The following is a 16,502-nucleotide window of genomic DNA, read 5'->3' as shown; positions in this document are numbered from 1 at the left end:
GAATGATGGAAACAATGTAACCACATTACAGAATATTTGTAAAGTAAAACAGGAAAATAAACCTCTCATAGTGTTTACACCACAACTGCTATAATTTTTCAGTCTATTTTTAGTTCTTCTTATGCATATTGTCTACATAGTTTTATGAGCATACAATGTTTTTAATTTGTTTTAAATAACGCTATAATGTAAGCATTTTCAATGTGCCTACCTTGTTCTTCATAAGCATCATTTTTAATGGGTGTGCTAGTTTGGATGTATTATGTCCCACCAAAAGCCATATTCTTTGATGCAATCTTGTGGGGTCAGATGTATTAGTGTTGATTAGATTGGAATCCCTTGAGTGTTTCCATGGAGATGTGACTCAGTCAACTGTTAGTGAAACGTTTGATGGATAATTTCAATGGAGGTGTTACCCTGCCCATTCAAGATGGGTGTTAATTGGATCACTGGAGTCATAATATAGAGTTCACAGACAGAAGGACCTCAGAGCAACTGAGAGTGACATTTTGAAGAGGTGCTGCAGCTAAGTGAGGACAAAATGCCCCAAGAGCAACATTTTGGAGAACGCCATTTTGAAATGCCACCTGGGAGCAAGCAGACACCAGCCACGTGTCTTCCGAGCTAACAGAGGTTTTCCAGATGTCAATGGCCGTTCTTCCATGAAAGTACCCAATTGCTGATGCCTTATCTTAGACACTTTATGGCCTTCAGACTGTAACTCTGTAACCAAATAAACCCCCTTTATAAAAGCCAATCCATTTCGGGTGTTTTGCAAACCAGCAGCATTAGCAAACTGGAACAATGGGTGTAACATAGTTTACTTTTTCATTTTCCTATTATTAAACATATAATTTGTTTCTAGTAGGATAACTATTTAATGATAAGCTTTTTATGAGTACATCTATTTCAATATAGACTCTCTAAAAATTAGACTTTTCTCTCCAGGAAATAAATCAAACTTATAGCTAAACCATATTATGAGATAAATGGCTTTTCAAAAACATGCAACATAACTTTATAAAACACCATCACCATTAATACTAAAAACATAAATACTCTCTTCATTAAATGCTTCCTTAAACTTTTCCTCATCTGAATCACCTCCATTCAGACAGCAGTATCCTCTTCTTGGCCTCTAAATATATAACTTTGGAACTATTTCTCATTCTCATGGCACTCTACATTTTTGTGACAGCACTTAGGTCAACTCTAATTAAATACTTATTTGTGTAATATTTAATGTCCAAGTATTTTAATATATATTAAGCTCCATGGGGGCAGGAATCCTGTCATTTTTATACCCAACTACCTGGCACATAGCAGGCAGTCTTGTTTTCCATTCATTGATTAAAGAATTTAAAATTATTTTGCTTTACAAACCATGAAGCACTATGCAAATACTAGTTATTCCTACTAATGCCCTAAAATTTTATTTTGTATTTTTTTTTAGAAAAGGCAATATATACACATGCTAAAATTAATTTTGAAACAGTTAGAAAGTTTATGTTGTACATAGTACTGTGCTAAGTGCTATTGGGGATGTAAAGAAATATAACATAGACCTTGCTTTTAAGGAATTATAATAATAATCCTTTCTACTATTTTTACTATGTAGGAGAAAGTCCACGAGTTTTAGAGCCAAATGGACTGTGTCTGACCCCCATTTGCCATTCACTGACTATGTGACTTTGGGCAGCAGGAGTAGTACTTGCCCCATGGGGTTATTAAATGATTTAAATTAAGTCATGTAGGCAATGTGTTTACTATAGCTCCTAGAAATCAGAAGTCATTCCATAATTACTGAATAAAGTAGTGAATGAATAAAGCCTTGTCAATTTCCCCCACCAGTGTGCTCACTTTATTCCCATTCCATTATCTCATCCAACAGTCAGAACTTAAACATTCTATGCCCAGGTCATTGCTCCTTGGTCTGCTTCTTGTGATTACTTTCTAAACTCATATCATATCATTCTTCCCACAGCCTTGTCATTATCCCCAATGGCCTTTTGTACTGGATAAAACTTATTACAAATTTTAAGGCTCTGCCAATTCATCCCAAGGATTTCGTTCTAGCTACCTAACTGCCCTCAACTCTTGTTATAACCTGCTCATGGAGAACTTACTGATACCATGAAGAGAGAGAAAAACATGTATAGGCCATTGTGCTGGTTTGAATGTATTATGTCTCCCAAAATGCCACTATCTTTGACGTAATCTTGTGTGGGCAGATGTATCAGTGTTGATTAGATTGTAATTCTTTGAGTGTTTCCATGTAGATGTGACCCACCCAACTGAGGGTGATGACTCTCATTGGATAGTTTCCATGGAGGTGTGACCCCACCCATTCAGTATGGGCCTTGATTAGTTTACTACAGCACTATATAAGCTCAGACAGAAGGAGTGAGCTTGCTACAGCCAAGAAGGACACTTTGAAGAACGCACTGGAACTGAGAGAGGAGCTTCAGCTTACAGAGACATTTTGGAGACAGCTTTTGAAAGCGGACTTTTGCTCCGGAGAAGCTAAGAGAGTACAAACACCCCAAGAGCAATTTAGAGTGACATTTTTGAGGAGCTGAAGCCTACAGAGGAACGTCCTGGGAGAAAGCCATTTTGAAACCAGAAACTTGGAGCAGACACTGGCCACATGCCTTCCCAGCTAACAGAGGTTTTCCGGACACCATTGGCCATCCTCCAGTGAAGGAACCCAATTGTTGATGCATTCCCTTGGACACATTATGGCCTTAAGACTGTAACTGTGTAACCAAAAAAAACCCCTTTTATAAAAGCCAACCCATTTCTGGTGTTTTGCATTCCAGCAGTATTAGCAAACTAGAACAGCCTTGTACAACAAATTCAAGTGACAGGCACAATTGAGATGGAAGAATAACTCTGGGTTTATTTCCCCTATGAATGCTTCCTACTTCTCAGGGTTGTGTGTCACTTCTTCCCTTGGGCCATTATACATACATCTAGCATAGCACTTACTATACTGCATTGCATTAGACTGTTTGCTTGTAGCTACTCCCTTCATTTGTTGATTCAGAAAGCTATCTGAGCAGTCACTGTGTACAGAGCACATCACTAGACCCTACCTGATAATCATTGACCTCCTTGAGAGTAGGGACATGTCATATTCATTTTCATACTATCAGTGTTAAAACAAGGCTAGGAAGATGCTGACGGAATGAGAAAAATGAGTATGAAAAGAAAGACAAATCTATTTATTCCTTAAACATTAAGCCTATTCTCTCTCTGAGTTTTGTCATCTGCTGTTTTCCTGAATTGGAAAATAAATTTGGATACATAGGAACCGATTTGAAAGACACCACCTGACCAAAGTTGGCTCATCTGATGGCCCATCATAGGACTTCAATTTCTCACCATAAAACCCAACCTTAAAAAGAAATTACAAAATAATGCATGGATTTAATGTCAGGTGAATAATTCCAAATATACAGAGAATAAAAAGTTAAAGTCCCGTTTACAACCACCAAGCTTCTCTCTCTCTCAACTCTTTCTTCTGTCCCCAAAGTATTTTAAGTTTGGCAGGTCTCTTTCCAGATCTCTTATTCCCTAGACAATACTTCTTTTGTATTCTTTGTGATAAAGAAGATGTCTCTACAAGGCAGCTCATAAGGGACTTACTCAAGGCTACTAACTAGGATAATGACATAGATTCCCATCCCAACCTTTTAAACCAAGTTATCAAGCTTCTTAAAAGAACAAAGTGAAGTGGGGCATCAATGTGATGCAGCAAAACCTATCTGAGGACAAGATATTCCCTCCTTGTCACATACCTACTAATGGGAAATTGTTATAATCAAGACAAACACAATTAAGCTCTAACAAGCTCTAAAATAAGAATCTATTTTACTTCATATACATACTACTATTCTAATGTTTATGTTTTAAATTCCTCTCCTTTTATATTATTTCTTTCCTGTTAGCAATTCAAAACTGCTTGGAAAGGGTAAAGGTTGAAACTGACTGTGTTCAAACTTCAACTTCCCTGTGAGACCAAGGGAAGAGATGTTTATTTTGTGTAGGATCTATACTTTCTAAACAATATAACTTCTACAGTCAGTTTGTTCAAACACTACAATTACATGGAACTTTGAATAGGAAGTGAGCTATGGCAGGTCTGTATAGATTAGAACGAAATAGCAACACACCCTAAAGTAATTTGGGTGGAGAATAAAAATATATATTCAGGGCCCCCTGAAGAGCTGGGGAAGGATGCAGAGGTGTTGGACTTCCTCACCTGGATTGTTGCTGATGTTCTCACAAACATTGGGGACTGACGGCTTGATGTGCTGAACCCTCTGTCTTGGGGCTGGCCCCTATGAAGCTTGTTGCTGCAAGGAGAGGCTAAACCTGCTTATAATAGTGCCTAAGAGTCTCCCCCTGAGTTGCCTCTTTGTTGCTCAGATGTGGCCATCTCTCTCTAACTAAGCCACCTTGGCAGGTGACCTTACTGCCCTCCCCCCTACGTGGGACCTGACTCCCAGGGGTGTAAATCTCCCTGGCAACGCAGGATATGACTCCTGGGGATGAATCTGGACCAGCAGCATGGGATTGAGAACAGCTTCTTGACCAAAAGGGGGATGCGAAATGAAACAAAATGGAGCTTCAGTGGCTGAGAGATTTCAAATGGAGTTAAAAGGTCACTCTGGTGGACATTCTTAAGCACTATATAGACAGCACTCTTTAGGTTTTAATATATTGGAACAGCTAGAAGTAAATACTTGAAACTACCAAACTCCAACCCAGTAGCCTTGACTTTTAAAGACGATTGTATAACAATGTAGCTTACAATGGGTGACAGTGTGATTGTGAAAACCCTGTGGATTGCACTCCCTTTATCCAGTGTATGGATGGATGAGTAGAAAAATGGGGACAAAATCTAAATGAAAAATAAGATGGGATGGGGTGGTGGTGATCTGGGTGTTTTTTTTATTTTTTTATTTATTTTTATTTTTTATTCTGATTCAGATTCTTTCTGGTGTAAGGAAAATGTTTAAAAACAGATTGGGGTGATGAATGCACAACTATAAGATGGTACTGTGAACAGTTGATTGTACACCATGGATGATTGTATGGTATGTGAATATTTCTCAATAAAACTGAATTTTAAATAAACTGCATGAAGATAGTATCTAGGAAAGCTAAATAAAATAATAATTTATGCAAATGCTCCCATCTTCTAAATATTAATCAGAACAATTACTTTGGGAAAACTAGTGACTTACAGTGCAGTATCAGAAGTGCTTAACTGTTATATGTCTTGGATTTAAGCCCCAGTTTTCCACTTGGGCATGCCACAATTCCTTCTAAACCTCAGTTTGCTTAACTATAAAAAGAGGTGATATTCATTCAACATCCATTCATATATTTAACAAATACTTACTGACCACCTATTTTGTGCCAGGAACTGATCTAGGCACTGGAAAAGCAGTCATCAAAACAGACTGAATGCCCTGCCCTCATGAACCCTTCATTCTAGGGGGAAGACAGGCATTATGCTAGATTAATAAGCAGAGGTGGCACTATATGCCAGCACAATACCATGTGCTGGTGAGGATGCAGAGCAACTAGAACTTTCATATATTGCTGGTAGAAATGCAAAATAGTACAACCACTTTGGCAGTTTCTTATAAAGTTAAACATACACTTTCCAAATAACCCAGCAATTCCATTTCTACATATTTACCTAAGAAAAACAAGAACACAGTTCAAATAAAGACCTGTGTGTGAAACAAAATAGCCCCAAACTAGAAACAATTCAAACATTTATCAACTGGTGATTGTAAACAGATTGTGGTACACCCATGCAATGGAATACTACTCAGCAATAAAAAGGAGAGAATTGATGCATGCAACAATACGGGTAAATCACAAAAGCTTTATGCTAAGTGAAAAAAGCCGGGCACAAAAGCCTACATATTCTATGATTCCATTTATATGACATTCCAGAAAAGGCAAAACTTTAGAGACAAATCAGATCAGTTATACCTACGAGTTGGAGGTAGGGGTGAGAGATTGACTGGAAAGCAACATAAGAAAACTTTTTGGTCTTATAGAAACATTCTATATGTTGATTGTAGCAGTATTTCTCAAAATTCTTAGATGGGTGTTCTGGTTTGCTAAAGCTGCCATTATGAAAAATACCAGAAATGGATTGGCTTTTATAAAGGGGATTTACTGGGTTACAAATTTACAGTTCTAAGGCCATAAAAGTGTCCAAATGAAGGCATCAACAAGAGGATACCTTCACTGAAGAAAGGCTGATGGCATCTGGAACACCTCTGTCAGCTGGGAAAACATGTGGCTGGTGTCTGCTGGTCCTTTGCTCCCAGGTTCTGGTTTCAAAATGGCTTCGTCCAAAATGTCTCTGGGCTTCTGTCTCTCTTAGCTTCTGTCTCTCAGCTTCTGTGTATCCTTGCTTGTTCTCCCAGGGAGTTTCTCTCTAAGCATCTGGAGGTCCTCTCTTAGCTTCTCTGGGGAAAACTCTGGGCTTCATCTCTTAGCTTAGCCTCTCCAAATGTCTTTCTGTCTGCATCTCCAAGTGTCTGGGTCTGTGTCGGCTCTTAGCTTCTCCCGGGGGGAATTCTCTAGATCACATATCTTGGCTTCTCTCCAAAATTTCACTCAGCTTCTCTGGGCTCCTTCTCTCTGTGAGCTCTCTTAAAGGACTCCAGGGTTCTAATCAAGACCCACCCTGAATTTATGGGGTCATGGAAATCATCTATTCAAAAAGGTCTCACCTACAGCTGGGTGGGTCACATTTCTATAGAAACAAACTAATCAAAATGTCCCACCCTAATCAAAAGATTAGTAAGTCTGCCCCCACAAGATTGCATTAAAGAACATGGCTTTTATGGGGGATATAATAGATTCAAATCAGCACAAAGGATACACTTAAAAGGGCAATTTTTTTTCAAGTTTTTTTATTGATGACAGAAAAAAAGGTAAAATTTACTGCATGTAAATGATACTTCAATAAATCTTACTTTAAAAAAATAAATAAATAAATTATATGTTAGATAGGAAATAGGGAGGAGGAAAAGAATTGAAATTTTAGATAGAAAGTCCCCAAGCATGTGATTTTTGAGTAAAGACTTGAGGGAAGTGAAGGAACACGACACACAGATATTTAAGGAACATTTCAGGCAAAAAGAACAAGTGTGAACGCTGAAAGGCAGGAATGTGCCACGAGTGTTTAAGAAGGACAAGGAGGTCAGTGTGGCTGGAGCAGAGGGGTGAAAGTAGAAAGGAAGGAGATCAGAGACGCACTGGGGAGAAAGATGATGAAAATCTTGAAGGTAATGGGAAGCCATCAGTGGGTTTTGAGGAGCAGAGGGACATAATCTGTGTTGGCTTTTAGAAAAATAATTCTGGCTGCTTTGTAAGGAACAGTCTGTGGAAGGGTAAGTACAGAATCAAGGAGACCAGTTACAAGGCTATTGTAATAATCTAGACAAGAGATTATGGAGGCAGAGGGGGTGGTGAGAAGTGTCTGAATTCTACATATGTTTAGAAGATAGAGCCAATAGAATTTGCTGGGAAGTTTGGATGTGTGAGATACAGACAGGAGTCAAAAATAAATCCATGGTTTTTAGTCTGAACAGATGATAGGATAGGACTGCCACTGACTAAGGCGGGGAAAGACTCAGGAGGGTTTGCTTTTACAACTTCAAACATAAACAGAACTAAACTCTAAGCATTTGACCAAGTGATATGATTTCAGAGTGGATAGGAACATCCCTGCCATCATCTAAAACTCTGCTTTAATAATTGAAAAGAAAATTTGACATGGATGATTCATTCTTTTAAATATTAAAATGCAACTTCTTGGAAGAAATAAAAGTAGCTTCCTACTAACCAGCTTGAGAGCAAATTTTGATAGACCATGAAAGACATAGGTACTTGGGTAATAAAGAGACAGGTTATGATATAGTGGGGTGAGTGGAAGCTGCAGACTTGGCTTAGCCACAAATGTCACCAAGGCTGGCAATGAACATTATTTACAAAACGTATTTTGTAACCCTTCACATGATATCTGAGCAGTCTGAGAGACAATTTAGGAAGACAGTTTTTTGGGGTGGTATATACAAACTGTTTTGCCTACAACTAAGAGCTATGACCATAGAATGCTTTCACAAAATAAATTTCTTATTTTCCAGAACTGTATATATACACTTATTCCCTTGATGTTTTCCTGATTGCTAAATAATAAGTGTAAAATGCATAAGCTGAATATCTTACATTTTCAATAACTGCACATATACACAGAAAAATATGCTAAACTAACTGACTTTGGTCAGTTCTATAAATATCTAGTAAAAATCATGTTCAGAGCAATTAGCGTATCAATTTTCATAGTTAAATGGAAGTGTTTGTTTAAAATAAATTATTAGCAATGTCTCTAAGTGTTCATTTAGCATGACTAATATTACAAGGAAGTATGTAGTGGTGATACAACATCCAGCAAAATAGAGATAAGCGAATGAATAATGTATCAACACTTTACGTGAATAAGAATAATTTGCTCAAAACTTCCCAAAAGGAATGACAGAGACTGTGGGTAAAATTATCAACCCATATACAATGTGCCAATATTGGATTACATGACAATGTGACCAACAGTTTAGATAAAGTTGAGTGGTATGAAAAGATTATGCCGTCTAATAGAAAAAGCGTAACATTGAGAAAAATGGGTTCTACTCTTAGCTCTGCTTTCATTATGTGATCACTGGTAGGTCATTTGGCATTAACTTATTCTATAAAAGAGATCTTTCTTACCTGCTCCATAGGATTTCAGTGAATATAAAATGAAATATTCAGAGGGACTTTGAAAACAAAAACAGTACTTTTCCTGGAGTTAAAACTTCAGTGATGTCTGAACTTACTTTAACTGAAGTTTTAGAAACTGATATTACTAGAAAATTACCAGAGAAATGTTTCATAACTTTCCATAGATTAAGTATTTCTATTTGCTCTGCCAAAGAACATCTACATGCCTTTATTATTCATTATATTTTTCAATTGCAGTGGGTTTTAAGGATAAAAAAAACCCAGGGGAATTTTTGGAAAAGGATGCTATTAGGAATACTTGATAAAAAGCTATGTTGCCTATTTCTGCTTCTTAAGCTACTCTCTAAAGGTATGTGCACCAGTGGTTGAGAAACAGTGCTTTGGAATTTAAAAATTCTAGCAGTTGGAAGAAATAAGCAGCTGGAAGATGTCACAGTCTATAAGTAAATCATGCTCCAATGTGTCTCAGAAAGGCAAAGATGAGAAGTACTATTTTTTTTCAGTTACACATAGAGGCATATATATTAAACAAACATTTATTGGGAAATACAGGCAAAACACCTCCTATAACCTGCTCCACCAGTCCACTGAATTCCATCCTTCCATTATTTTAGTTACTTTGACTTCATTTTCCATGAAAAGTTCATCAAGAAAGATGTGACAACATTCTGTAATCAGGATCCTGGCACCAAAACTGGCTAGGACACAGAATCATTTAGGAATTAAGCCTGGAGTGACATCTCTACGAGTTGAAGCTAATGACTTGCTTTTTAGATTCTTATATCTCCTTAAGGCTATCATAGTCAATCCACATATCTTAATTACCTTTAATTTTACCAGTGTGATTCATTATGCTAATTAACAAACCAGTAACTTCACCAATGAAAACCCATTTCTGCATTTGACAAAGCCTCAGTGTTGACTGAGATATGCTATGGCTAGCCCTCAGGTCTGTAGCAGTGCTTCTGGAGGGTAACCCCTCTGCTTTAACGCAAGCTGACCATTCCTGGTGTGTGAACTCTATTAGAATACTAGCTGCCCACGGTTGTGACTTAACCTGCCATATATAGATTACCAAACTGTCTGTGCTGAGGTATTTTAATTTAAATGAAAACATCAATACATTCCACTTAAAATTTTTCAGAATATATGTTTAAATCCAGGTCAATTCAGGAAGAGGAGAAAATGGGTCAGTACTTCAAAGACTGTGAGCTTTCAGAGAACAACTGTTACATCTCACAAACATAAGACACTAAGGTACTGTGTACTTGACACACTACCACACGACTTGTGGCCATTTAAGGCATCTTTAAGGAAGAAATCACTAACATCTACTTAGCCCCTCCCCCCCATATTGGGTGACCAGGTAAACTGCTGGCTTTTTGTCACTATTTAATAAAAAAAGTATGAAAGAGAATTCTACTTTTCTAAATATGAGTTTTGTCCTTTGTTTTTTGACTAGGGAATGCTGTGAGGCCCATGAGCTATGATAACTTCTCTTTCATCTTCTTCTCCTCCCCCGGTCCCATATATCTGATCAATGCGTGGAGTTTTACTGCAGGTCACAGTCCTCCTCTCCTCATTCTTCCAGATATTTCTCCACCTGTTGACATCCTGTCTAAATTTGCACTCAGAACTGGTTTCATAGACCCAGATTTGTACAACATTATCTCACATTAAGATTTGCATAATATGTCAAGTTTATTCAAAACATTTAGTTGAAACTACTCAGTTAGTGGTAAATGTAACATAAATAAGCACAATTGTCTTTACTTGTCAAACAAGATTAGCCAGACACAAATTATTTTGCAGCATGTTCAATCAATATACATTACCATATCACTTACTTGTGAGTGTTCTGATTTGCTAATGCTGCAACTATGCAAAATACCAGAAATGGATTGGCTTTTATAAAGGGGATTTATTAGGTTGCAAATTTACAGTTCTAAGGCCATAAAAATGTCCATATAAGGCATCAACAAGATGATACCTTCACTGAAGAATGGCCAATGGCATCCAGAACACCTCTATCAGCTGGGAAGGCTTGTGGCTGGTGTCCGCTGGTCCTTTGCTCCTGGGTTGTGTTTCAAAATGGCTTTCTCTAAAATGTCTCTGGGCTTCTGTCTTCGTTCCTCTCTCTCAGCTCCCGTGCGTCCTTGCTTCTTTCCCCCAGGGCATTTCTCTCTAAGCATCTGGGGGTTCTCTTTTAGTTTCTCCAGGGCAAACTCTGAGCTTCATCTCCTAGCATCTCCCAATGCCCTTCTGTTCACATCTCCAAGCGTCAGAGCCTGTGTTGGCTCATGAGCTCTCCTAAGTACTCCAAAGAACCAATCAAGACCCACCCTGAATCGGTGGATCCACACCTCCAAGAAAATAACACAATCCATTCAAAGGTCTCACCCACAGTTGGGTGAGTCACATCTCCATGGAACACTCAATCAAAAGGTTCCACCCAACAAGATTGGGTTAAAAAATCATCACTCTTCTGGGGTCCATAACAGTTTCAAACCGGCACAGATAGTAAAATTGTTACATGTTTTCTATTTTAAAGGGGGTTCAATCCTAGTTGAGGATATGAGAAAGAGGATATGACAAAGATGATTTTCTAAGAGAATTATCCATCAGTAAGTATCCTTTATTCAGAATAGTTCACTGTCCTGGGTTATGTAGAGGGTTGAGTATTGGAATAAACAACGAGATTTTTTTTTTATTCCTTATAACTTGGTAGTGAGATCACTCCTTCAAACAGCTTGGTAACGGTTGAATTTTACTTAAGAATAGTCTGCTAATATATCTGAAACCAGAGTAATATTCAGACACTGCTCTTTGTTTTTACCCAAGCACCTGCAGAGAACTAAAACAACCGTAACCTTTCTTTAGCCAGCAGTCTTTGAGATCTTTAGGCTATTACTATATATTGAAGGAACGTTTCATCTTATACAAGCAGAACACTTTATTCTATTTTTGCCATTTCTTAAAATCAAAGCAACTGAGAAAAAATTATTCCCACGAACTCATTACTTATTGCTAACTTGACATATTCAGCTTCATCGTCTGGTGTGATGTATGTATCCTCGAAACTAAATTGATTATCTTGACACTTGCTTTTGGCACAATGAAAGGAAAGCTCATAGCTTCAAATTTAAGGTCTACGCATTATCACATTATAGGGTTAGGATGCCAGGGGAGCTGGGAGAATCTTAAAAATTCAAAGACATCTTGTTATTTGGTGGTGAATCTATAAATTTAAGGCAATCTGAATATAGGAAGCCCAAGCAAACGGAATAACTGAAACGTAGATTCTAAACATGATGCCTTTTTCTTGATATCCTGCATAAGTTTGCTGACTTAGCATTCTCAGATGTACTGTGTCCTAGGTATAACATTTTCTGAGAAATCTTCTCATAAAACTTTCTGTGAGAACATGAGGTCAGCAGCAGCTGAAGTGGAAAACTTTAGGAGGGTATTATATAACAATGCTTATAAACTGATTAGTGTGGAAAGGTCAGAGCGACAAGAACAAGAAAGCACCTGCAAGTGTCATGTGGACTTCATAGAAACAGAATAAATGTTTTATGCAAAGTGAGATTATGTATTAAAAATTGTAATGGCACTATTTAATGTTCATGGCTAAAATTACATTAGTAAACATATGCATTATTATATATAACAATAAAACTACATTATTAATTACATTAATAAACATAAACATTTTATGCCTAGCATAAAAATTGGTTTTGCTTTTCTGAAGAGCAAGTAATGCAGGATTTGATCAGATCCACGTACACAATATGCATGGCACTGGGAACCTGGGAATCGTGGTGTAAGAATTTAGGTGAGGAGCCAATGCACTGAGCGTATCTGGTTAGGACCACATTCCCCAGGGAGAGTGTTACTTTGTTTCTGTTACAACCACTTCAGGTGCCAGACTGCACTAAAATCTCACCACCCATCAGGGTGAACTAAACTTTCTATCTCTTCAACATCCGTAATTTTGGTTGAGGAGGGCACTTGGGCAATGGAACACAGTGATTAGCACGTATTTGTGCTCAGCCTTCAACTAATTAGGCTTTAGATGCCCACGCTGTGATCAAAGCAATTAAAATTGTGGGGCTCATTTTTTAAAAAGTATATATCTAAACACCGAGAAAAAAAAGGACCTGTGCTGCGCTCCTCTTTATCACCATGAGACAGGGATCATGACACATAAAGCTATTTTTGCTCTCAAACTATCTTCTGAACATTTGTCTGAGAAGAGACAGCCCTTAATTAACCCTGCTATTTGTCTTTATCTCATCACTATCGGCTCCTGGGAGACTACAAACCCATGTTTATCCACTCTCTTTCTCCATCATCTCTAATTCCTCTCTGTTCTCTTCGGTTATATTTCCTCCTTTTCAAACATGAATCGCTCTTTTCTTTAACAAATTACCCTTCTCTTGATCCCGTTGTCCTCTCTTTGACACCAAAATGGCCTGCACATACTTTCTCCATTTCTTTACCACCTACTCCCTTCCTTTTTTTTTTTTTTTTTTGGTTTTATATGTTACATCCTTCAGGAAGCTTACTCTGAACCCCAAATCTAGGTTAAGTGCTCTTCTTATGTGGCACCATAGCACTCTGTGCCAACACTTACCTCATTGTCTTCCTGTGTGTCTACATTCCCCACTAGTTGGGAAGTTTGATGAGGACACAGTATTATTCACCATGATTCCCCTAGACCAGCATTGGAATGTAGTAGGTTTAAAATCTAATCAGAAATTATGCATCCAGCAAGGATATCCAAATTCAGTGGCACTGCTCTCTTGTCAAGTAAAGCTAAACAAAAAAGCAGGCATCAGTGTTATCCCTTGTTTCACTCAAAGTGCTCTTCCCATCGCCAAGCTTCCCGAGTGCCAATGACACCTACACTCATGCCCTTCTCGATTCTGTTCACAACACCCTCATTGTTTGCTTTATTAGGAAGTTATTTTGTATTGCCCCTTGGTTTTTTCTTGTCCAAAAATAGGGGTGCTTTGTTTAAAATTATCTCTAAAGAACAAGGGAAAAGTCTGAGTACTAAAAACCATATTTAAAAAATGTTATTTTCAGAATCATATCATTTCATCATTCTTGAAAAAATTGTAACATTGCACTATTTGGGTTTAATTTCAAGAACTTCAACTTCTTCTAATAATATATAAAGATAATAAAACTCCAAAGAGTTTAAGGCCATATCTAAACACTTTAAAGGAAGAGCATTAGTAGTTGATTCAGAGGTTATAACTGCCTCTTAAGGAACACATTGCTTCAAATACTTGCTGTAATAAAACTATACATAAATGCAACAAAAGACCTAAAATTAAATCAAAGAAAGAGTCATTTAATGGCCACTGATACTCTGCAGACAAAGCCTTAGAGAAACTTCAAATTGATGGCATACCCAAACTAGACAGAGCAATAGAGCCATCCCATTTTTAATTCTAAACTGTAATATCACTGTCTATAGGTACTTCCTGAGTACCTCTATCATAAATGTCATAATTTCCAAAAGCAAAATTAAATGCCAATTCAGTGATTTTTGTTCATGTTTTTATCGTAAAATTAGGCCCAATGAGTTTCTTTTACCTCATTGCTCTAAATCTGAAACCTTTAATTTTTACCACTAAGCTTCTTTGGATAACAGTAAATTGAAATGGCACTAAATGAAGAACAAAATGATATAGATTTACAAAAGCAAAATCCCTGTATATTAACATTAACCTTAGTTCACTATCTACTTATTTTCGGGAATGCTTGGCAAATAGGACTTCAATAAGATATTCTTGGCAGGGATTGTATAATGAGATTTCAAGTACAGATGAATGGCTGATTAGATGACTTTCAAAATCCGGTTCAATTCAGAAAGTTTGTGATTTAGGTCATGAATCAATTTAAGGCACTCTGCTGCACAAGTTCCTCATATTTCTTATAACAATAATAGTATTTGTAAAAAGAAAAGCCCACAGCCAGCAGGGAAATGGTACTTACGAGTACTGTGTCAGCAGTTCCAAATCATTATGCATGTTGATTGGATATGATTCACTGAGTTCAAACAACTTCTCTAGGGCCTCGTAAATGAAAATGATGCAAATAAGAGAAGCAAAAGCTTCTTCAGTAAACCGGGTGATATAGCAGACAAGGGAACTTGCATCAGTGGCCACAAGGATGATACACAGGGTTGCAGTCCAAAGTCCAATACTAGCTCTTAAAGATAGGTATGACAACCCATATTCTCTATGAGGAAGAAACAGAAAGAACAGTGGAAATAAGGTCATTCAACAGCGTGTCACCTTTTTAAATAGAAATATCAGGAAGTGAAAGTAAATATGTTTCACATCCCATAAATCTCTAAACTCAAGACACTGTCTTAAGGAAAGATATAAGGGAACAAAACTAAAAGGGGTTTCTCAGTACTTAGAAATGAATACAATTTTTTATAAATTTTATATAACAATATACACAAATCTTTTCCTTTTCCTCTATTTTCATGGAGAGACCAAAAAAAAAAAAAAAAAAAGGCAACTGAAATCAGCCACTTTCACCTCTCCCACAGACCTCCAGAAGTGATATCAGCAGTATAAATACTGTAGAGAAATAGACAGGGGCTAAGAGCCAAGATATATAACACTTACTTGCAAAATTTAAACAAAATCTTCTCAAACACCAAAACCGGTCCTGTACTGCCTAATATAGTAAGAGGCTGTCCACCAAAGAGAGAATAGGCTATCCCGGTCATGGATGCTCCAAAGAGAGATTCGATTGCACTCTGTGTAGAGATGTAAATGGTTCCATTACTTAAGCTGTACAGGCAGCCATCCTAACCAGTGAGAAATGTTTAACATCCATGGGTACATGCTTTCCCTTGCACTGTGAAAAGCCTAGCAACTCTAGCAAAACATAGGTAAGTGAATGGGAAAAGGAGTGGGAAATAGGAGGAAATCAGTTTAAGCAAATGGGGATGTGTCCTCTCTACTTCCTTATCTAACTTTTCTGTTGTCTTACTAAAAGTTTAAATATATTCAGGGTAAGTGTCTGGACAGAAGCAAATGTGGGAAATGAACTTGTTGCAAGGTAAGGACCAGAGCCTAAAGCTAGCCTAGGATTGAGGACTGAACAGAACCTTGTCTGTGACTCGGAACTAATTGTTCTGAGATATTCTGCTCCCATATACCAGTTCTATGAATCATCCAGGAAATTCAAATGACGCTTATCTGCCAGACCATACATCAAATCTCTCCTCGTACAGGAATCCAAAATTAAATGCTCATTTATCTATGTATCTTAAAAACTGATTAAGTTTCAAAGTTGAAAGAAAAGCATAATACATACTATACGACCTTCAGTTGCTTCTCCCAGCAGTCCTCCAAATGTTATGACAGGAGACATACAAGCGCAGTAGAGAAACAGAAAAGATGCTAAGCACTGCAGGCTGAAAGCATCTCTGAAGTCACTCCAGAAGTATGGAGCTTTTCTTTTGACATCTAAAATAAGTCCCCCAAAAATCCTAAGACAGGGGGAAAACACAATATTGAAACCCAACATAAAAAGCACACAAATCAAAATGCTCATTTGCTTTGTTGCCAGGCCACAGAATATGTTTTCCATCAGCAGAAGCGAGACCCATATTAACCTGCTACATTGTATTATCATGATCTACGGGGATG

General features: G+C 37.5%; 1 protein-coding gene across 8 annotated transcripts in view; it reads right to left on the bottom strand.

The window, feature by feature from the left end:
• SLC4A10 (solute carrier family 4 member 10) overlaps nucleotides 1–16,502 on the bottom strand; it is a 385,140-nt gene that overhangs the window by 53,898 nt on the left and 314,740 nt on the right. For all 8 annotated transcript variants that reach the window (XM_037848895.1, XM_037848892.1, XM_037848897.1 and 5 more), the window contains 3 exons: nucleotides 16,168–16,342; nucleotides 15,471–15,604; nucleotides 14,827–15,072 (listed from right to left, as the gene is read on the bottom strand). In XM_037848895.1, the coding sequence (XP_037704823.1) occupies nucleotides 14,827–15,072; nucleotides 15,471–15,604; nucleotides 16,168–16,342 (555 nt within the window). The remainder of the gene's footprint in view (nucleotides 1–14,826; nucleotides 15,073–15,470; nucleotides 15,605–16,167; nucleotides 16,343–16,502) is intronic.

This window comes from Choloepus didactylus, chromosome 9 (assembly GCF_015220235.1).
Source record: "Choloepus didactylus isolate mChoDid1 chromosome 9, mChoDid1.pri, whole genome shotgun sequence".
NCBI classification, from domain to species: Eukaryota; Metazoa; Chordata; class Mammalia; order Pilosa; family Megalonychidae; genus Choloepus; species Choloepus didactylus.
Note: the sequence above shows the minus strand (reverse complement) of the source record. Positions and strands in the feature narration are given on the sequence as shown.